Source organism: Pelodiscus sinensis, chromosome 24 (assembly GCF_052426305.1).
Source record: "Pelodiscus sinensis isolate ZL-2025 chromosome 24, ASM5242630v1, whole genome shotgun sequence".
Classification (NCBI taxonomy): Eukaryota; Metazoa; Chordata; order Testudines; family Trionychidae; genus Pelodiscus; species Pelodiscus sinensis.
In genome coordinates, this window is record NC_143075.1 from 9,514,364 (window position 1) to 9,530,009 (window position 15,646).

The 15,646-nt window shown below is 48.4% G+C and overlaps 1 protein-coding gene across 3 annotated transcripts in view; it reads left to right on the plus strand.

Annotated features, from left to right (window-relative positions):
- DVL1 (dishevelled segment polarity protein 1) overlaps positions 1-15,646 on the plus strand; it is a 225,404-nt gene that overhangs the window by 178,267 nt on the left and 31,491 nt on the right. For all 3 annotated transcript variants that reach the window (XM_075906879.2, XM_075906880.2, XM_075906882.2), the window contains one exon: positions 4,009-4,147. In XM_075906879.2, the coding sequence (XP_075762994.2) occupies positions 4,009-4,147 (139 nt within the window). The remainder of the gene's footprint in view (positions 1-4,008; positions 4,148-15,646) is intronic.

The following is a 15,646-nucleotide window of genomic DNA, read 5'->3' on the forward strand; positions in this document are numbered from 1 at the left end:
AATTGAACCGTATAGATCCATAGATTCCAGCTGTGATTATCTAGTCTGCTTCCAGTAACCTAGCGGTTACATGCGCTGTGGGAAGCCAGCATGTGTAACTCGCAGCAAGGGGCCAGGACAGGGCCACCACGGACAGGCTGCGCCAGCCAATTAGACCAGAGCAGCTCCTGCCTGTGGTGGGCCCCTCGAAGCTGGAGCAGACTCCTGCCCAGAGTGGGCAGAGAGCTGTTCCAGCCCCTGCTGGTTAACTGGAACTGGTACGCCTTGTCCATTAAGGATGGGGCTTGCCGGTAAACCAGTTAATCATTTACATCCCTCCGAATATCCCATCTTGATTTGAAAATCGCAGTGATGGGCTATCCACCGCACCCCTTGTTACGTTTTTCCAATGGCTCATTAAAAACACACACCGGGTTGTTTTTTTTCCTGTCTGAATTGAACTAGCTTCAACTTCCAGCTGCTGGATCATGTTATACCTTTGTTTGCCAGATTGAAGAGCCCAAGATTAAATATTTGTTCCCCACGTAGATATTAATAGACTGCAATCAAGCTACCCTTTAATCCTTTCTTTGTGAAGCTAAATAGGCGGAGATCTTTGAGTCTGTTCCCGCCAGGCACGTTTTCTAGTCCAGTGGTTCTCAACTGGAGGTGTGCAGAGGTACATCAGCTCAGCTAGGTATTTGCCTGGTTTTACAACGGGCTCTGTAAAAGGCACTAGCAAAGCTGATAGTAGCTACAATGTCATACAATGACTGCTCAGTGTACCGTACACTGAAATGTAAGTACGATATTTATATTCCAGTTGATTTATTTTGTAATTATCTGGTAAAAAGAAGAAAGTAAGCAATTTTTCAGTAACAGGGTGTGGTGATGCTTTTATATTTTTATGTCTGATTTTATAAGCAAGTAGTTTTCAAGTGAGGATGCAAATCAGACTCCTGAAAGTGTCCTGGAAAGGGTGAGAGCCACTGGTCTAGTCTGTGAGTTATTTTCCTATGAATCTATTTAAATTGAGCCTGAATGTCAAGTGTTTTAACATTTCCCTGTCCAATATGGATGGCAAGACTCACTCTGATGACTGGTTCAACTTGTGAAAAGTTTCTTTGGATTCCAGTAGTGCCTTAAAGTTCCAACCAAGACCAGGAGCCAGGGTGCTGGGATCTGTACAAACATGTAGTACAAGACAGTCCCTGCCCTGCGATACTTGCGGTCTAAATAGACAAAATGGAGCGTGCCCGTGTCCCAGTGCTGCGGACAGGGAGTTGAAGCGCTGAAAGATCAACTGACGAGAGTCGTGAGGTCACCCGGAGTCACACAGGCAGTGCCTGGAAAGGAACACTGATCTCCCATCCCAGGCTTTAAACCCAGGGCCATTCTTTAGGATCAGGCCAAGTCTACGCTGGCACTGCACAGCGCTGTAACATTCTGGCTGACTGATGTGGAAAAAAACCTACACCCCCCCAAATGCAGCAAGTGATGGCGCTGTAAAGCACCAGTATGAACAGCCGCGCTCTTAGCGCTGTTCGCTACCCCTTCACAAAGATGGTTTCTATGGAGTGCTGGGAGAGCTCTCTCCCCATCCTCATGCCATGGCCTCGCTGTCACTGTGTGGCTGTGCTCTAAACTGTTAAGTGTAGACAGAGCCTAGAGTAGTTCTACGAGGACAAGATTCCAGTCTGAAAACCCATTAGTAGACCAAGTTCACAATCCCAGCAGGGCAGTCAGGGCTCAGAAGGCCCTTGGGTTCTGAACAATGAGCTCCGTGCACCATAAGCTACCTAGGATGATGTTAGGTGGGGTTTGCTGCAAACCAAGAGGGAGCCCTATTGGCCAGAAAGGGGGGAACTGATGGTGCTGGCAATGCAAAGACGACTTGGGTCTTCAGGGACTGCCAACTTTCACCTTTCTCCCCTGCTGAATTCATGTAAATTGGGCCAGCGTGGGATGGAGAGGGATTTGGAAATTATGCATCAGAAGGATTGGGTTGGTTACTGTCATAGCACTTTAAGCACTCATGGCTGTAAAGCTGGATAATCAAATTACAGAGCACATTAATACTGCTTGTCATTCTCAAGTACCTTTGGTCTGGAGATCTCAGAGGGCTGGGAAGAAGGGAGAGAAGTAGGTTTCCCAGATGAGTAAACCGAGGCAGCAAGGTTAAGGGTGGCAGAACTGGAACTAGACACCAGCTCTTCCAACTCCTGGCCTGTGTCCATCTGCCAGGTCATGTTCTTGCATATTTCAAGGAATCTTCCTTCCAATCTTTCATGCAGAGTCTTAGGCTGTGAAAGTTTCTTCGCTGGGTATAACCATTGTATTCTGGTGTGTATATTCCTGGCACAGTCATTCTTTCCCGATGAAGCTTTTCCGTTGTCTAATCTGCTTGTACCTGGGAAGGCATTCCAAGGGCTAGAAACCATGCTTTAAAAAGCCACGCCTGCTTTGAAGTCCAGTTTGTTTATTTCTTGACCGGGTGCCCTTATCAGAAAACCGCCTTTCCGGAGTCAAGGACGAGAACTTTCTTGGCAAACTGTATCACTCTTAGGTCAAGGGTCTTTTAGTGACAGGTGATGAGTGGGAGACGAGAGAGAGAGAGAGAAAGAGAGAGAGAGAGAGAGAGAGAGAGAGAGGAAGTTTGTTTTATAGCAGGACAATCCTGAGAGTTTCTGTTGCTGGAGGTGAACTGCAAGTGCAGTCAGGTACACGGTATGCTTTTGCCGGGGAGGTGTACAGGAAGGTCTTTGTGTGCTAATCACACTCTCAGAGCTGGGTTAGCAGAAGCAAAATGTGCTGGGCTATTGTTATGCAGATGAAATGGCCAAGACAATGACACAGTTGCTGCAACATACTGCCAGGGCTACGGGTGCCTGACTGGGTGCTGGTGGGGCCTGCGGGGGAAGTTAAGGATTGTGTCCAGGAGAGAGGCTGATGGCACGGTACAGGCAGGAGCAGTGCAAGTGGGTTCCCCACGGTGCTACATCCCGCCTTCCCCCCATTCGTGGCATCCCATGCTGGGTGCAGCTCTGCCAATGAACTTCAGTCCTGACTTGCTACACTTGCTGCTTTTCCGGAACGGGGCGCCCCGTGCTGCTCACCTGCTGCCCCTCAGTCCTGACCTCCAGCCCACCAGGCTTACTCCTGTCCGACTCTTTTCTCAACCTTAATAGGGTTGCCAGGTGTCCGGTATTCTACCAGACAGTCTGGTTTTTGCGCCCTCTGTCGGGTAAAAAAAATTCAGAAAATACCGAACACATGCAATGTTTTTCCAGCTGGGCGTCGGACGGAAGCCTGGCGGGGGCGGAGGGAGTGGCTGGGAGGTCGGGCCGCGATCGGCGCTGGGATTCCCAGCCACTCGCCCCGCCCAGCTTCTGCACACAACCACTGGCTCCCAGCGCCAATCGCGGCCCCACCTCCCAGCTGGGAGTGCAGAAGCGTTGTGGCGCCGTAGTCCAGGAGAGACGCCCGCAGGTGCTTTGTGGTTGCATTTAGGCGCCTTCCATGGGCTCTCAGCCAAAACTGACTGGGGTGGAATTTCTGCTTCTTCCCACTGGGACACCCAAAGACCTGGCCATGGGGGAGTCACCTTCCTACCCATGGTTTCCCCCTCTTCCCCCCGCCCTGCCATTGTGTTGCCCCAGGGTCTGCCTCTCTCTGCTTTGGGTAGCAGGTGGCTGTTTCCCAGCTTGGTGGCTCTTGGTAGTAGCCACACAGGATGTGTGTTTAGTGTGGGTCGGGGGGGTTTCCCGACAAATTTTTAGCCCGTGTGTTCAGTATTTTTTGGGAGACCATCTGGCAACCTTAAACCTGGCCTGTGAGTGAGCCAAACCGGAGGGAGGGGGTGGGCCGGGTTTCTCTACTGCTGACTCAAATCCAAGCACCATGTGGTTCTGATTTTCAAGGCGGGTCCTTTTCCCAGGATGTTGGGACCGGATTGTTTTTCCGTGTCGGTCTCGTGCTGCGTGTCCCTGCAGGCGTGGGGTGGCTGATTTCCTGCTGGTCTCTCCACAGTCCCTCGGATCAATGGGCACCCCAAGCAGGACAGGCACCGCGAGCACCCGCCTGGATACGACAGCTCTTCCACCATCATGAGCAGCGAGCTGGAGTCCAGCAGCTTCATTGACTCCGACGATGACGACCACACAAGCAGGTAGGGAGCTGGGCTAGAGTGACGGCGAATGGCGTCAGGCCAGATCACGACCTTCCCCGGGCACTGAGCTAAACGAGCTGTGACACAGACCAGCCCCATCGCCATTTGCAGCTCGCGGTGGGGGAGGGGAGCAAAGCAGCCTCCGCGGGGCAGCTTCTACGCAGGGGGGTGGCAGGCAGGATCGGGGAGCAGAGAGCGACTGGACTCCACTCGTGGGTGCTGCCAGGCCATGCAGCCGAATGGCACAGAGGAAAAACCTGGTCTGCAAGGGGATACAGAGCACATCCACCTCCTGGAGCAAGGAGAGGGACTCACAGACCAGCCTGACCAGGCCTGGGATGGGGGTGAGGACAGAGAGGGGGCAATTCCAGAGCTTGGAGCTCCCAGCTAGAGCCCTGGGTGGTCTAAACCCCAGCCCCGCCTCTTCTGCCTGAGGCCCCGCCCTTTCTGGGAGCATAGAGCAGATTCCCCTCCTGCCCTGCCCGGTGGCCTGTCAAGGCTATCCGCCCCACTGACTGTGACTGAATCACAATCTGGTTCCCAGTTTGCTCCTGGAGAGACCTGCCTACGCTCTATCCTGTGCTCTGGGCCAGGGGTGGCGACCCACAGAAAAATCAGTGGGGACTGCACACAAGTGAAAAGCATAAAAAAACCCTCTCGCTGACATAGCCCCCAAGTGAGAAGGAAAAAGACACTCCCCGTTCCTCTGCCACGCCAGAGCCTAGGAGGGCCAGGTTAGTAGATGTTCTGTGCTCCAGACCCGCAATGGGGCAGTGGTGGGGCTGGAGCGCCAGAGCAGGCTCTCCAGTGCTGGGAAGGGGAACCCTGAGCCTCAGCAGCTGGACCCAGGCAAGCCGGAGGCCACATCTGGCTCCCGGGCCTGAGGTTCCCCACCCCTGCTCTCGGCTCATGGCAAAGCCCTTGTTGTGCAATGTACGTTTACCAGCCTCTTTACCTGGAGTGAGACTCATTCCCTCCCCCTCTCTCCCCACCCCTGGGTTTGCAGTTGAAGACGAAGCCCAGTCACGGACCAACAGTTCAAACATTGAGTGGTTTGCATCTAATAATAAGCCCCCCAAAAATCTGTCCTGGTACTTGAGGTCTGCACCTTGTTTGGGTTTCAGAATTTAGCCAGCCTTGCTCAGGACACATGGCAGGACAATGAAGCTGTTAAAGGTCTGCGAATGAGAGACTGAAACAGTCTCTCTGCTGCAAGGCAATGTGGATCTCCGTCCAAACGTCCCAGCGGGCTCCCATCTCTGGTGTCCAGCTGAATAGGAAGGAGCAAGCAGTAGGCCAATGCTCAGATCAAAGTGAACAGCAACTAAGTCCCCTGGGTGTGTCTCCACAGGTCCTTCATCATGCGATTGCCCCAAGGGCTGTGTGTACTCAGCAGAATATTTAGGCTTTGCCAGATGGGACCAGATTGGGAGGGGAAGCTCAGGCTGGGCAGAGAAAGGGATTCTCCTGCCCGCTACTCCCAGTCATGCATCACCACTAACCAGGCTTCATGTCCCCATGCTGCTGCCGTGGTTACGACAAAGCATCATTGGTCTCAAACTGGGTCCTTGAGAACTGTAATGAAGTAGACGCCCTCATTAAGTGGCTCCCAGTTCTTAGGGCCCTGCAAACCCGTGGATATCCGTGGGTATCTGCATCTGCTGATATGGATGCCAATATCCACAGCTCATCTTTGCGGATAGGGATGCAGATGCGAAATTGTATCTGCGCAGGGATCGACCAGTTAAGGGGCTGGTCCTGTCTATCAATCGACTGAGCAGCCAATAGGGAGTAGGTGCCATTTCAAACTCAATACCCACTGTAGTTCTGCCCTATGAGAAGAAGATATTACAACACCGGGCAAGTGGCAAACGCTGGGGTTTTAAATGACCTCCATTTATACTACGTGCTGGCCCCCGAAACTTGGAAGTTCCTGTTGGCCACGCCCCCTGAAACTTTTCTCATCTCCTTCAATTCCCCCTGGTGGCCCACAAAATCCAGAAAACCTTGGGCCCATCGCCTCTCCTCACCCTCCATCACTTGAACTGCCGTCCCGTGAATATTATAGTATCTTGGTAATAACTCTCAAGTAAGTAGATATTAATTAATGCTGAATTGGAAAGGAATTGCATATTCTGTGATCCCTGTGAGCAGTAGAGGAATTCATCCCAGTTAATGCTGTTACAAAGAAGGCCTGTTTTGCCAAATATTTACATGGTATTTTAATTAATCTTTACCTTGTGTTTGCCTTTCCTTAAAGGGTTTGTAAGATGACAAGGCACTCAGATTCTGACTCTGTATATTTTTATCTAGAAGGTTTATTTGGCATTGCTCATGTCCACAACTCAAATAAGTTTTGTTTTTTGTCATTTGAATCATTGCTCTCGGGTGGGGGTGGGATGAAAAGTTCAGTATGCAGATGCCCTGGGGAGAAAGGACAACCCCAGCCCTCACTGATTGCAGCAGGCTGGGGCCAGGTGAGAAGCACCTCTCCATGGCTGCTACACCTGCAGTGGGCACAGCTGGGGGAAGGTGCATGTGCCCCCGCTGGGGGGCAGACAGAAACACAGATATACAGGCACACAAGCAAATTCTCTGAAATATATAGTAGATAGTGCTCCGTTTTTCCACCTCTACTCTCTGCTGGCCCAGTGGGGTAATATCTGTCCCATCTCTGGCCCATTGCTGCCCCCCGTGGTCATTCTGCAGTGTAACTGTCCCTACTATCATGTCCCTCCCTTGCCATTTTATGAGACACAATTGAATTCTAGGCACATCCCATTGTCCCGGCACAACCAAACCCTGATCTTGCTTTAAGTTATAAGAGAAAGCTGCACACTAAATTTGGTGGTCCTCGTGCTTATAATTTGCAAAGAGTTCTTGAACAGAGTCACAGACACATGGACAGCCAGACAGACTCACATTTTTAAAACACGTAGTAAGAAGATGATTTTACCATTTCATTATTGCAAGATTTAGAAAACATGTCGCCATTGTTTTTGCAAGACCAACTTGCTTATTCCCCCTACTGATTTCTCAATGCAAGTAGCTACAAATGCATTACCTGGAGTTGTGCTGACCTTCTTTGGAGATGCTGAGCTAAGAGAACCCGTTCCAGTCTCTGGTTTTCCAAGGAGGCCTCCTGTAAAGGCAGGGAAGACAAAACTTGATATTCCTGGTATTTCTGATGTGAAAGGCAAACAAAAAAAGGCGCCAACTCAGCAAGGTATTTAAGCACACGCCTTTCTTTAAGCGCATGAATAGAGGAATTATGGACAGGCTTGCCATTAGACATATGCTTAAGTATCCTGCTGAACTGGGGCCTCATTTATTTTTAATTTTCTAAGCTCGCCCCCCCCCCCCTTAATTTCAGCTCTACTCACTCAACATATCCAAAGGGCCAAGATTTTCCAATGGCTGCTGTGGGTGGTGGGTTATGCAGAATGTCCATGTACATACATGCTCAGTTGGGCTACTAATTCCAGGTTGACAGTTTGGCCAAGTTTGCTTTGACCTGAAAAATATCTGCTCACTCAGGGTGAAAAACACTCAGCCAAAACAGGTAATTCCCTATGCAAATGTGAGCTATGGGCACGGCTCAGGTGCCACCCAGAAGTGCCAACCTTTGAAAATGCAGGGAGCAATCCTCAAGTATTTTACACCCATGAATCTGAGTAAACCTTCCTGGTGCCTTCGTGATTTGCAGAACCGGGCCTTTTGCCTTTAACCTGCATCCCTTTTAAGCTGTCCTAAACCCCGCAGGGTGAGTCCAGCAGCCCATTTTGTTTCTTGTAAATAAATGAATTATTTCCATGGCAGCAAGATATGTAGTGGGGCAGGATTAGCACAGTCAGGGTGGCCTCTGAAGCACAGCGCGCTAGACCCAGCTAAATCCTGTCATGGATTTTAATAAAGAAAACTCTCGGCACCTGACCCCAGCCGAAAGAGACGTTCTTAGAAGCTGCTGCCAAAGGCCCTTTCCTTTCTAGGCTGGGGCAGAAGTTCTTGGCACACACCACAGCTGCCAGGCTAGCGAGTCAGGAAGAGCAGTGTAATGGAATGCACCAAGGTATGTTGTTCGGTAACAAAGACGATGTTCACAAGCGGATGAGAGATTCCACTGGGGGAGGAGGGTGCTCTTAATGAGCAAACACAGCCGAATAGAAAACCAAACACGCTCGGGAGCTGCTGGGGATGGGGGCCCGTGGAAAGAGGTAAAGGGGGTAAGTTTGTTTTAATGGCGTGGATACACTTGAGTATCGGTGGCCAAGTGGGGAGGAGGGAGGACACCGAGAGAAGAATGTAAAGGATTTTGTCATGTTAACAGCAAGGAGGATGTGAACTTTCCATGGCATTTTCTATGAATATTTGATAGAGGTTAACATGAGTGGTGCAACAGAGCCAGTTCGTTTCTAGTGCGGTGAAAGTCGTGATGCATTTCAGTGAGGGAGACTTTATTTCAGTGAGCAGATACCTCAAGGCTGTATGGTTCCCCACATTACCTCCTCCTTTAGGTGTCTTCTTTTAGCCAGAACCCCATTACTCACAGATTCCATCTGTTGTCATCTGTGCTTTATAGGGGAGGTGCCGTTGTTTTTGTGCGGCCGTATCTCTCTCAGGTTTTCTCCGTACAGTAGCAGTTTCACTTTCTTATGGTTCAGGGCTTTTCAGACCTTCATCTTTCGATTCATTTTTGTGTTTCTTTTCGGAAGGGGGAAAAAGGATGATTTTAAAAAAAAGAAGCGTGGAAAGCAATGTGATCTAACGGGATACTCCACAAGTCATTAAACAGCGTAAACTTGGTGGCGTTTGCAGGTAATGGATGATCTATTGAGTTCATAGCTGCAGGGGAGCTCATGCTAAGAAATCCATTCAATAATTCAATAAGGAGGTACTTTTCTGAAGTCCCTCTTCCTTCCCCTAAGACAGTGAATAGTGGGAAGAATGAAAGGCTATTAGGAAGCTAGGTTTCTGACAGCAGCCTGTAATTATTACTATTCAGAAGAACTCTTAGCTCTAATGTGATCAAAATTGTGCACGGCAAGAATTCCAACTGCATTGACTTCAGATGTGCTGTAGTTTATTCCATGAAAGAACCAAACAGAACGTGTTCTGAAGTGCTTGAGCAAACTACGTCTATCGTTACCATTTGCCCTTCTTTCCTTCTCTTTGGAGAAGCTGAGCTGGGTTGATCATCCTCATTTTACAACCTCTGTGTCGTATTTAGGAGCCTTTCCTTTTCAAGGCTCAGTAAAGGATTTCTGGCCAGTGGTTGCAGCAAGAAACTGGGAGTCAGGACTCCTGGGTTCTGTTCCTGGCATGGCACTAACATCTGGTGACCCTTGGCAAGTCACTCTTTGTCCAGTTGTCAAATGGCAAGAATAGTTCCCCCTCGCCTCCCTGGGATGTTGTAAAAATTAAGTGATTAGCTCTCAAAAAGGACTTTTGAAATACTGGATGTGAAATGTGCTGCAGAAATGCAAGTTGATATGGCTGAATATGTAATTAATATTTATTTTCTTTACCAATGCAACGTGGCCTAAGCAGCAGTTGTACTGAGGGCCTGGTATGAAAAGTTGTCCAGAAGAGGAGGTGACTACAATGTGACGGCAATATGCAAAAGGAAATAAGTTGGATCCCTTTGATTTTTTTTCCCTAATGAATTTTTTTAAAGAAATCACAGAGACCGGGAAGCCTGATATTTACAGAGATGCCTTCGCAGAGCCTCGGAGTCTTGCCAAGATCAACCGCTCTCCTTGTACGTGCACCCAAAGTTATTGAGGCAGCTTAACCCTGAGGCCTGCCTCCCACAAGAAGGGATCAAGAACTAATTGAATTACATGTTTAAGCATTCTCAGCCTTCTTCAGCACAACTGAAACCTCTTCTTTCCCGTCTCTCACATACATTTTGCAAAGAACGTTTTTGCATGTCCTTCATCCATGATACAGAGACACCAGAAAGCAAGAGAAGAGCAGTGTGTCTGGAGGCAGCAGTTGTGGTCCTGAATTTTGGAAGCCAGAGTGAAAGAGCCACATCAAAACTGCCCCAAATCGTTGACCATATTTTTAGAGCCAAATGAGGATGGAGATCTTTTATGGGCCTGATTTCTCTGCTCAATCAAACGCGGGTTTCTGATGCAAAGTAGAGCGAAAAATACCACAGACCAAAGAACGCGATTCCTCCTCATCTGATATCAGCTAGAAACAAACCTGACAGAAATCCTTCAAGGAAGTCTGTTCTGAAGGGCATCCAGCCACGTTTATACAGATCAACGGTGTTTATTGATTGAGGAGGTGCATATCCTAATGTAGACCCGATCCCCAAACGAGATTCACTTCTCCCTACATAAACTAGTATCACTCTGTCCAGGATTGCCGAGGTAAAGATGTGCATCTTTGGAAGATGCTAAGAATACAGTTGACTATGGGATCCATGTCCAGGCAAAGTTAAAATGTTCTGACTAGGGATGTAAGCAACTAGTCAGCATAAGCTTATTGGATAGTCAAGTAGTGACTCGACTCATTGCTCATTCCTTCTCCCTTCCCCCCCCCCCCCACCCGCTGCCTCTATCAGAGAGAGGCAGCAACGGGGAGAAGCAGGCTTAAAAGCCAGTTCCCTCCAGCACCGTCTCTGCAGGGGACAGGTGTGGCAGAGGCACAGCGGGAAACGGTGCGAGCGGGAACTGGAGCAGTCCCCGCTCGTGCCAGGTTCCAACTGTGGTGCTTCTACTTTTGAAATGTAGCAAGAGCCCCACCCAGCTCTTGCTACATTTCAAACTGAAGCACTGCAGCGAGAATCCACTTGCCCCGTGTTCCCCGCTGCTCTTCTGCCTTTTAAACATAGTAAGAGCCACCAGAGTCTTACACAGCTGAGGTGCAGCTGGGATAGCGAGCGCCCCATCTCCCCCTTATCGACTAATCGAGTAGTCGATGGAAATTCCATTGACTACTCAATTAGCCGATTCATCGAAATTTAACATCCCTAGTTCTGACTGCCCGTCACTCTCTCACACACACAAGTATCTTTCCCCAGGTTGCCTAGACTTTGTCTAATCCAGTGTTTCTCAAAGTGGCCCGTGGGCCCAGGCTGCCACTTCCTGCAGCTCCTCTCGTTTGCAAGCGGTGAACCAGACCTAAGGGGAGCCCCGAGGCTCAATGGCTCCGGACCCGTTAGGTAAACAACGCAGCACAGGCCAGCTAGTGGCTTTGAGAAATGCTGGTCTAATCCATCTATCTAGGCTCATCACTACTGCCTCAACTCTCATGTAGTGTCTGTTCACTGGGACAAGGGCTGTCGTGTTCGTTCTCTGTTGTTCTGTATCTTCATCAACAATTTAGATCATCATGTAGAGAGCACGGCTTAAACTGCAGCAAGGCATTGAGGTCGGACATTAGGAAAACCTTCCTACTTGTCAGATGGTTAAGCACAGGAATAAATTGCCTAGGGAGGTTGTTGAACCTTCATCACTGGAGATATTTAAGAGCAGGTTAGACAACACCTGTCAGTGATGATCTAGACCAGTGCTTGGTCCTCCCGAGAGTGCAGGGGACTGGACTTGATGTCCTCTTGAGGTTTCTTCCAGACCTATGACTCTGTTCAGTGCCTATCTCAATGGGGCCCTAGGCACTACCATAATACAAATAATTAATAGCTAAGTACCAGCTCCTCTGGTCTAGAGAGTAGGATATATGGTGGGTGGTGTTGGCCAGAGCAGATCTACCTCCCTAGCACTTTAGAGCCGGTTGGATGCTTTGAGTGAATATCCGGAGTTTCCGGAGGGTTACAGAATCATCTTTCTGAATCATTAAGCAGACTGGTTCCCTTTCATGGGTGCATGTGTGAGAATCGGTTTGGTATGCTTTTCATGATTATGCTGTGCTCTGACCCAGTCTCCGTTCAGAAGGTATAATTTACCCTTCACCTTCAGAATTCCTTTGATGTAATATGAAAAGTTGGCAAGTCAGAAGGGAATAGGATACGTTATTCTTGAAGAAATCAGTAATGAAGGATGTGCAAGATGGTAATTGATGGCAGAACCTCTAAGAAGATCTGGCAGGGTGGGTTAAGAATGACCCAACATTTGGGTGCTAGTTCTCTGACCTCTTAAAGCCTGTAGAACCTGTAAATCTCATGGGGAAGCCGGATGCCCCTCTAGATTTCTGTTACTTCTTGCTTTTGTTCTGTCCCATTTTCTAGCGGTATTTTTACACCTCTGCTTCTGTAACACTAGCAACATGTCAGAAGCAACTTTTGTCTAATTAGAAACTAGCAGTCTATTGGTGGCCACCAGCTAAGTTTTAATGGTAGAGGTCGAACTTGTGATCTGAAAGACCCAAGTTCAAGCCTTGCTAAGGACTTGTTTCATTTCCAGCCTTGGCCAGAGCCCAGAATTGAAGAAGCAGCAGAAAAAATATAGGAGGAAAAGTTAACCAAGCTACAGACTGGTCAGAATATTGTAGTCACTCTTTTGGTCCTTCTTTTCATCAGACCAGTGTCCTGCGCATCTTGCTGGTGTTTTAGCAATAGACTGTATTATCCCTCCTAGTTACAAGTTTCAGTCAGGACATCTTTAATTGGTTTCAGTGCAATTAGGAAGTGAACTAATTTTACCTTTGTATCTATCAAAGCTAGTTTTGAAACAGAGAGTCCCTGACTTGAAGGGGGGATTAAAACATCACCTCTAAGTACTCACAAAATCAGAAAGCAGCTACATTTTTGAGCTAGATTTACTACAGACAAACTTTTTGAGTTCATCCTGCCTGAGAAAATCAGATTGAATCCCTGGAACAATTGGTCTTTGTTTCCTAAGCAGCGCTGTGTTGATGATCCTCAGAGCAGGAGGAATTGGCACAACCAGTCAGCATGGGCATCTCAGCTGTATCCTGGAAGTACACGGTGACAAGAATATAGACAGGGAGCAAACATGATACAGAAGCATCTTTGGGAAGAGTTGGAGGTGCAACTGGGGCTATGTCTAGACTGCAGGCTTCTTTCAGAAGAAGCTTTTCCAGAAGAGATCTTCCAAAAAAACTTCTTCTGAAAGAGAGCGTCTACATAGGAAAAGTGCATTGAAAAAGTGATCTGCTTTTTCGAAAGATAGCGTCCATACTAAATGTACACTATCTTGCATTTAAGCTGTGATTACTATGGACAGAGTGGCCACCAGGGCACCTGTGCTTTTACCTCTTTCCTCTTCATCTGAAAGAACTCCCTCTTCCCCGTCCACACACACCTTTTTCTGAAAGAGCTCTTTTGGAAAAAGGCTTCTTTCTGGTAGAAAGAGGTTTACCGATGTCGGAAAAACCCTTCTGTTCTTTTGATTTTCTTTCGAAAGAACGCGATTTCAGTGTGGACGTAAGTGAAGTTTTTCCCTAAAACCAGCCGTTTTTCCGAAAAAACTCTGCAGTGTAGTTATATCCTGGGTATCTCCAGGTTACTGCGATGACTATGTAAGGCAAAACTGTGCTAGACTGGGTCCTGAAGATGTCTTATGTTTCTACCTAGGGGTCTAGACAAAGCATCCTTTGTCTGCAAGGCAAAGGAAGAACTCCGCTCTGAGGAGAAATTCTAGATCTTCTGACATTTCCGGCATGGTGTGCCTTGTGCACTTTGCCCTGTGGTGTCCCATCTCTTAACTCAGAGCCCACTGTTTTTAATGGGAAACGGCAGGCAGAGGCGTTAGTGATTGGCGTGGCATTGTGAAATCAAACCAATGATAAGGTGAGCTGCATGGGACATTTCCTGCGATCTGTTTATCCGCTACAAACCAGAATCCCGCTCCTTAGGAGCAGGCAATGTCTTTGTTCTCTAGCTCAATGTTTCTCAATGACTGGCCCGTGGATTAGTGCCCGTCTCTAAGATCTCCCTGATGCAGTCTCGGGAGGCAGCAAGCTGGTCCTTGGTACCAAAAAGGTCGAGAAGCACTAGTCTAGGGCAATGCCTTCTAAACTACAGCTGACTTCAGTAGATCATTACAGACCCTGAAAATCCACTATATGGTGCATAGCTGCCGGGCGTTCTAATCAGAAAGCACAGTTCTAATGAAAAAAAGATTACGGTATAAAAATTGCCACGTTTCAGCCTTTCTTTCTCGTGTGTTAAAGTCAATAGAAAGATTAGTGCATGCTGCACTGTGAGTCAGGCTGGACTTCATCCCTCCCCATGGCACACAGCATGGACTGGCATTTCTGCAGAGGGTTTGTTTGCCTCCTGAAGCTCTGAATTCCTACTCTTATCAGAGTAAGAAGGGCACTTGCCTCTCACTCAGACAGGAATTTGATTGTTGGACTTGTGCCCAAGCAGGAAAGTTTCCACGGAGTCTCCTTTCAAGTAGCCGGCAGGTTCACTGGACTCAGGCAAACTTATTTCCCTGGATTTCATGTCCACCTGAAAAATTGTGTGTTGGAAAATTCAACTTCTTCTTGAACATTGTTGGGTTCATGCTCTACTAAGGGGAGACTCTGGAAGGAAAGAGGGAGGGAGTGAAAATCAGTGGGGGAAAACATTGGAGGCAAAATGGACATTTTGTGAAATTGGCCTCTGCGCAGAGAAGCCAACAAAATTCATTCCCCCCCATAAACCATTACCTGGATTTACGCTGTGCACAGTCTTTGTCAGTAATGAAGGCATTCGAAATCCCCCGTCGCTTTTGAAAACAAAGGCCCTTGCCTCGCCACAAGGGACTACCCTGCTGCCTGGGGGGAGGATGTGCTGGATGCTGATAAGCTTGACTTATTTTTGTGCCCTCGGAGGGTCAGGCGAGAGGTTTGCTAACTCCTCGGCTCCGTGAGGTTTCCATCCCCAATAGTCACTCCAGCATGCTCACGCCGCAGACCTTTATCTTGCGCAAGTTGGATACTCCCCTCGTGAGGGGATTCTCATGACAACAGACCCCTTCGTAAGACTTCCAGGGATTGTCCTCTGCTGGTGGGCCTGCCATTTGAACGTGGCCAGCGCCTTGTAGATCACAGCCAGGTAGACTTGGAAAAACAGGTCCAGGGCTCCTCTTGCTCCGGTATATGAAGCAGAGATTTGTGTCATCCTATTTGCTCTGGTATGTTGTGGTGGTTAAAGACACAACATCATCTTCTTTGTCTTAGCCACTTTACAGGAACAGAGAGAGAGAGGAAGATACTCTCTATCCCAGACCAGGAGTTGTGAAATCCTGGACCCTGGATGCCAGACTGCTTGTGCAGCCTGGGACAAGTTGCTCATTTCATTGTGTCTCAGTTCCTTCTCTGTAAAATGGGGATAATGCAGCTTCCCTCCCTCCCGGAGAGGTTGTAGAGAAGAATGCATTAGTGGGTATGACACACTCACACATTACAGGGCCGTAGAACACCATCAAAACAAAACAAAAATGAACACAATGCTCCGTGGGGCTGTGACTTTCTCCATCCCACCGACAGAGGAGCCGTTGGAACAAGCACAGCTATCTGAGAGAGTTTATTCCTTTAGCTTTGAGACCCCCGCCCTGAAGTTCCTAGTAACGTGGGGAT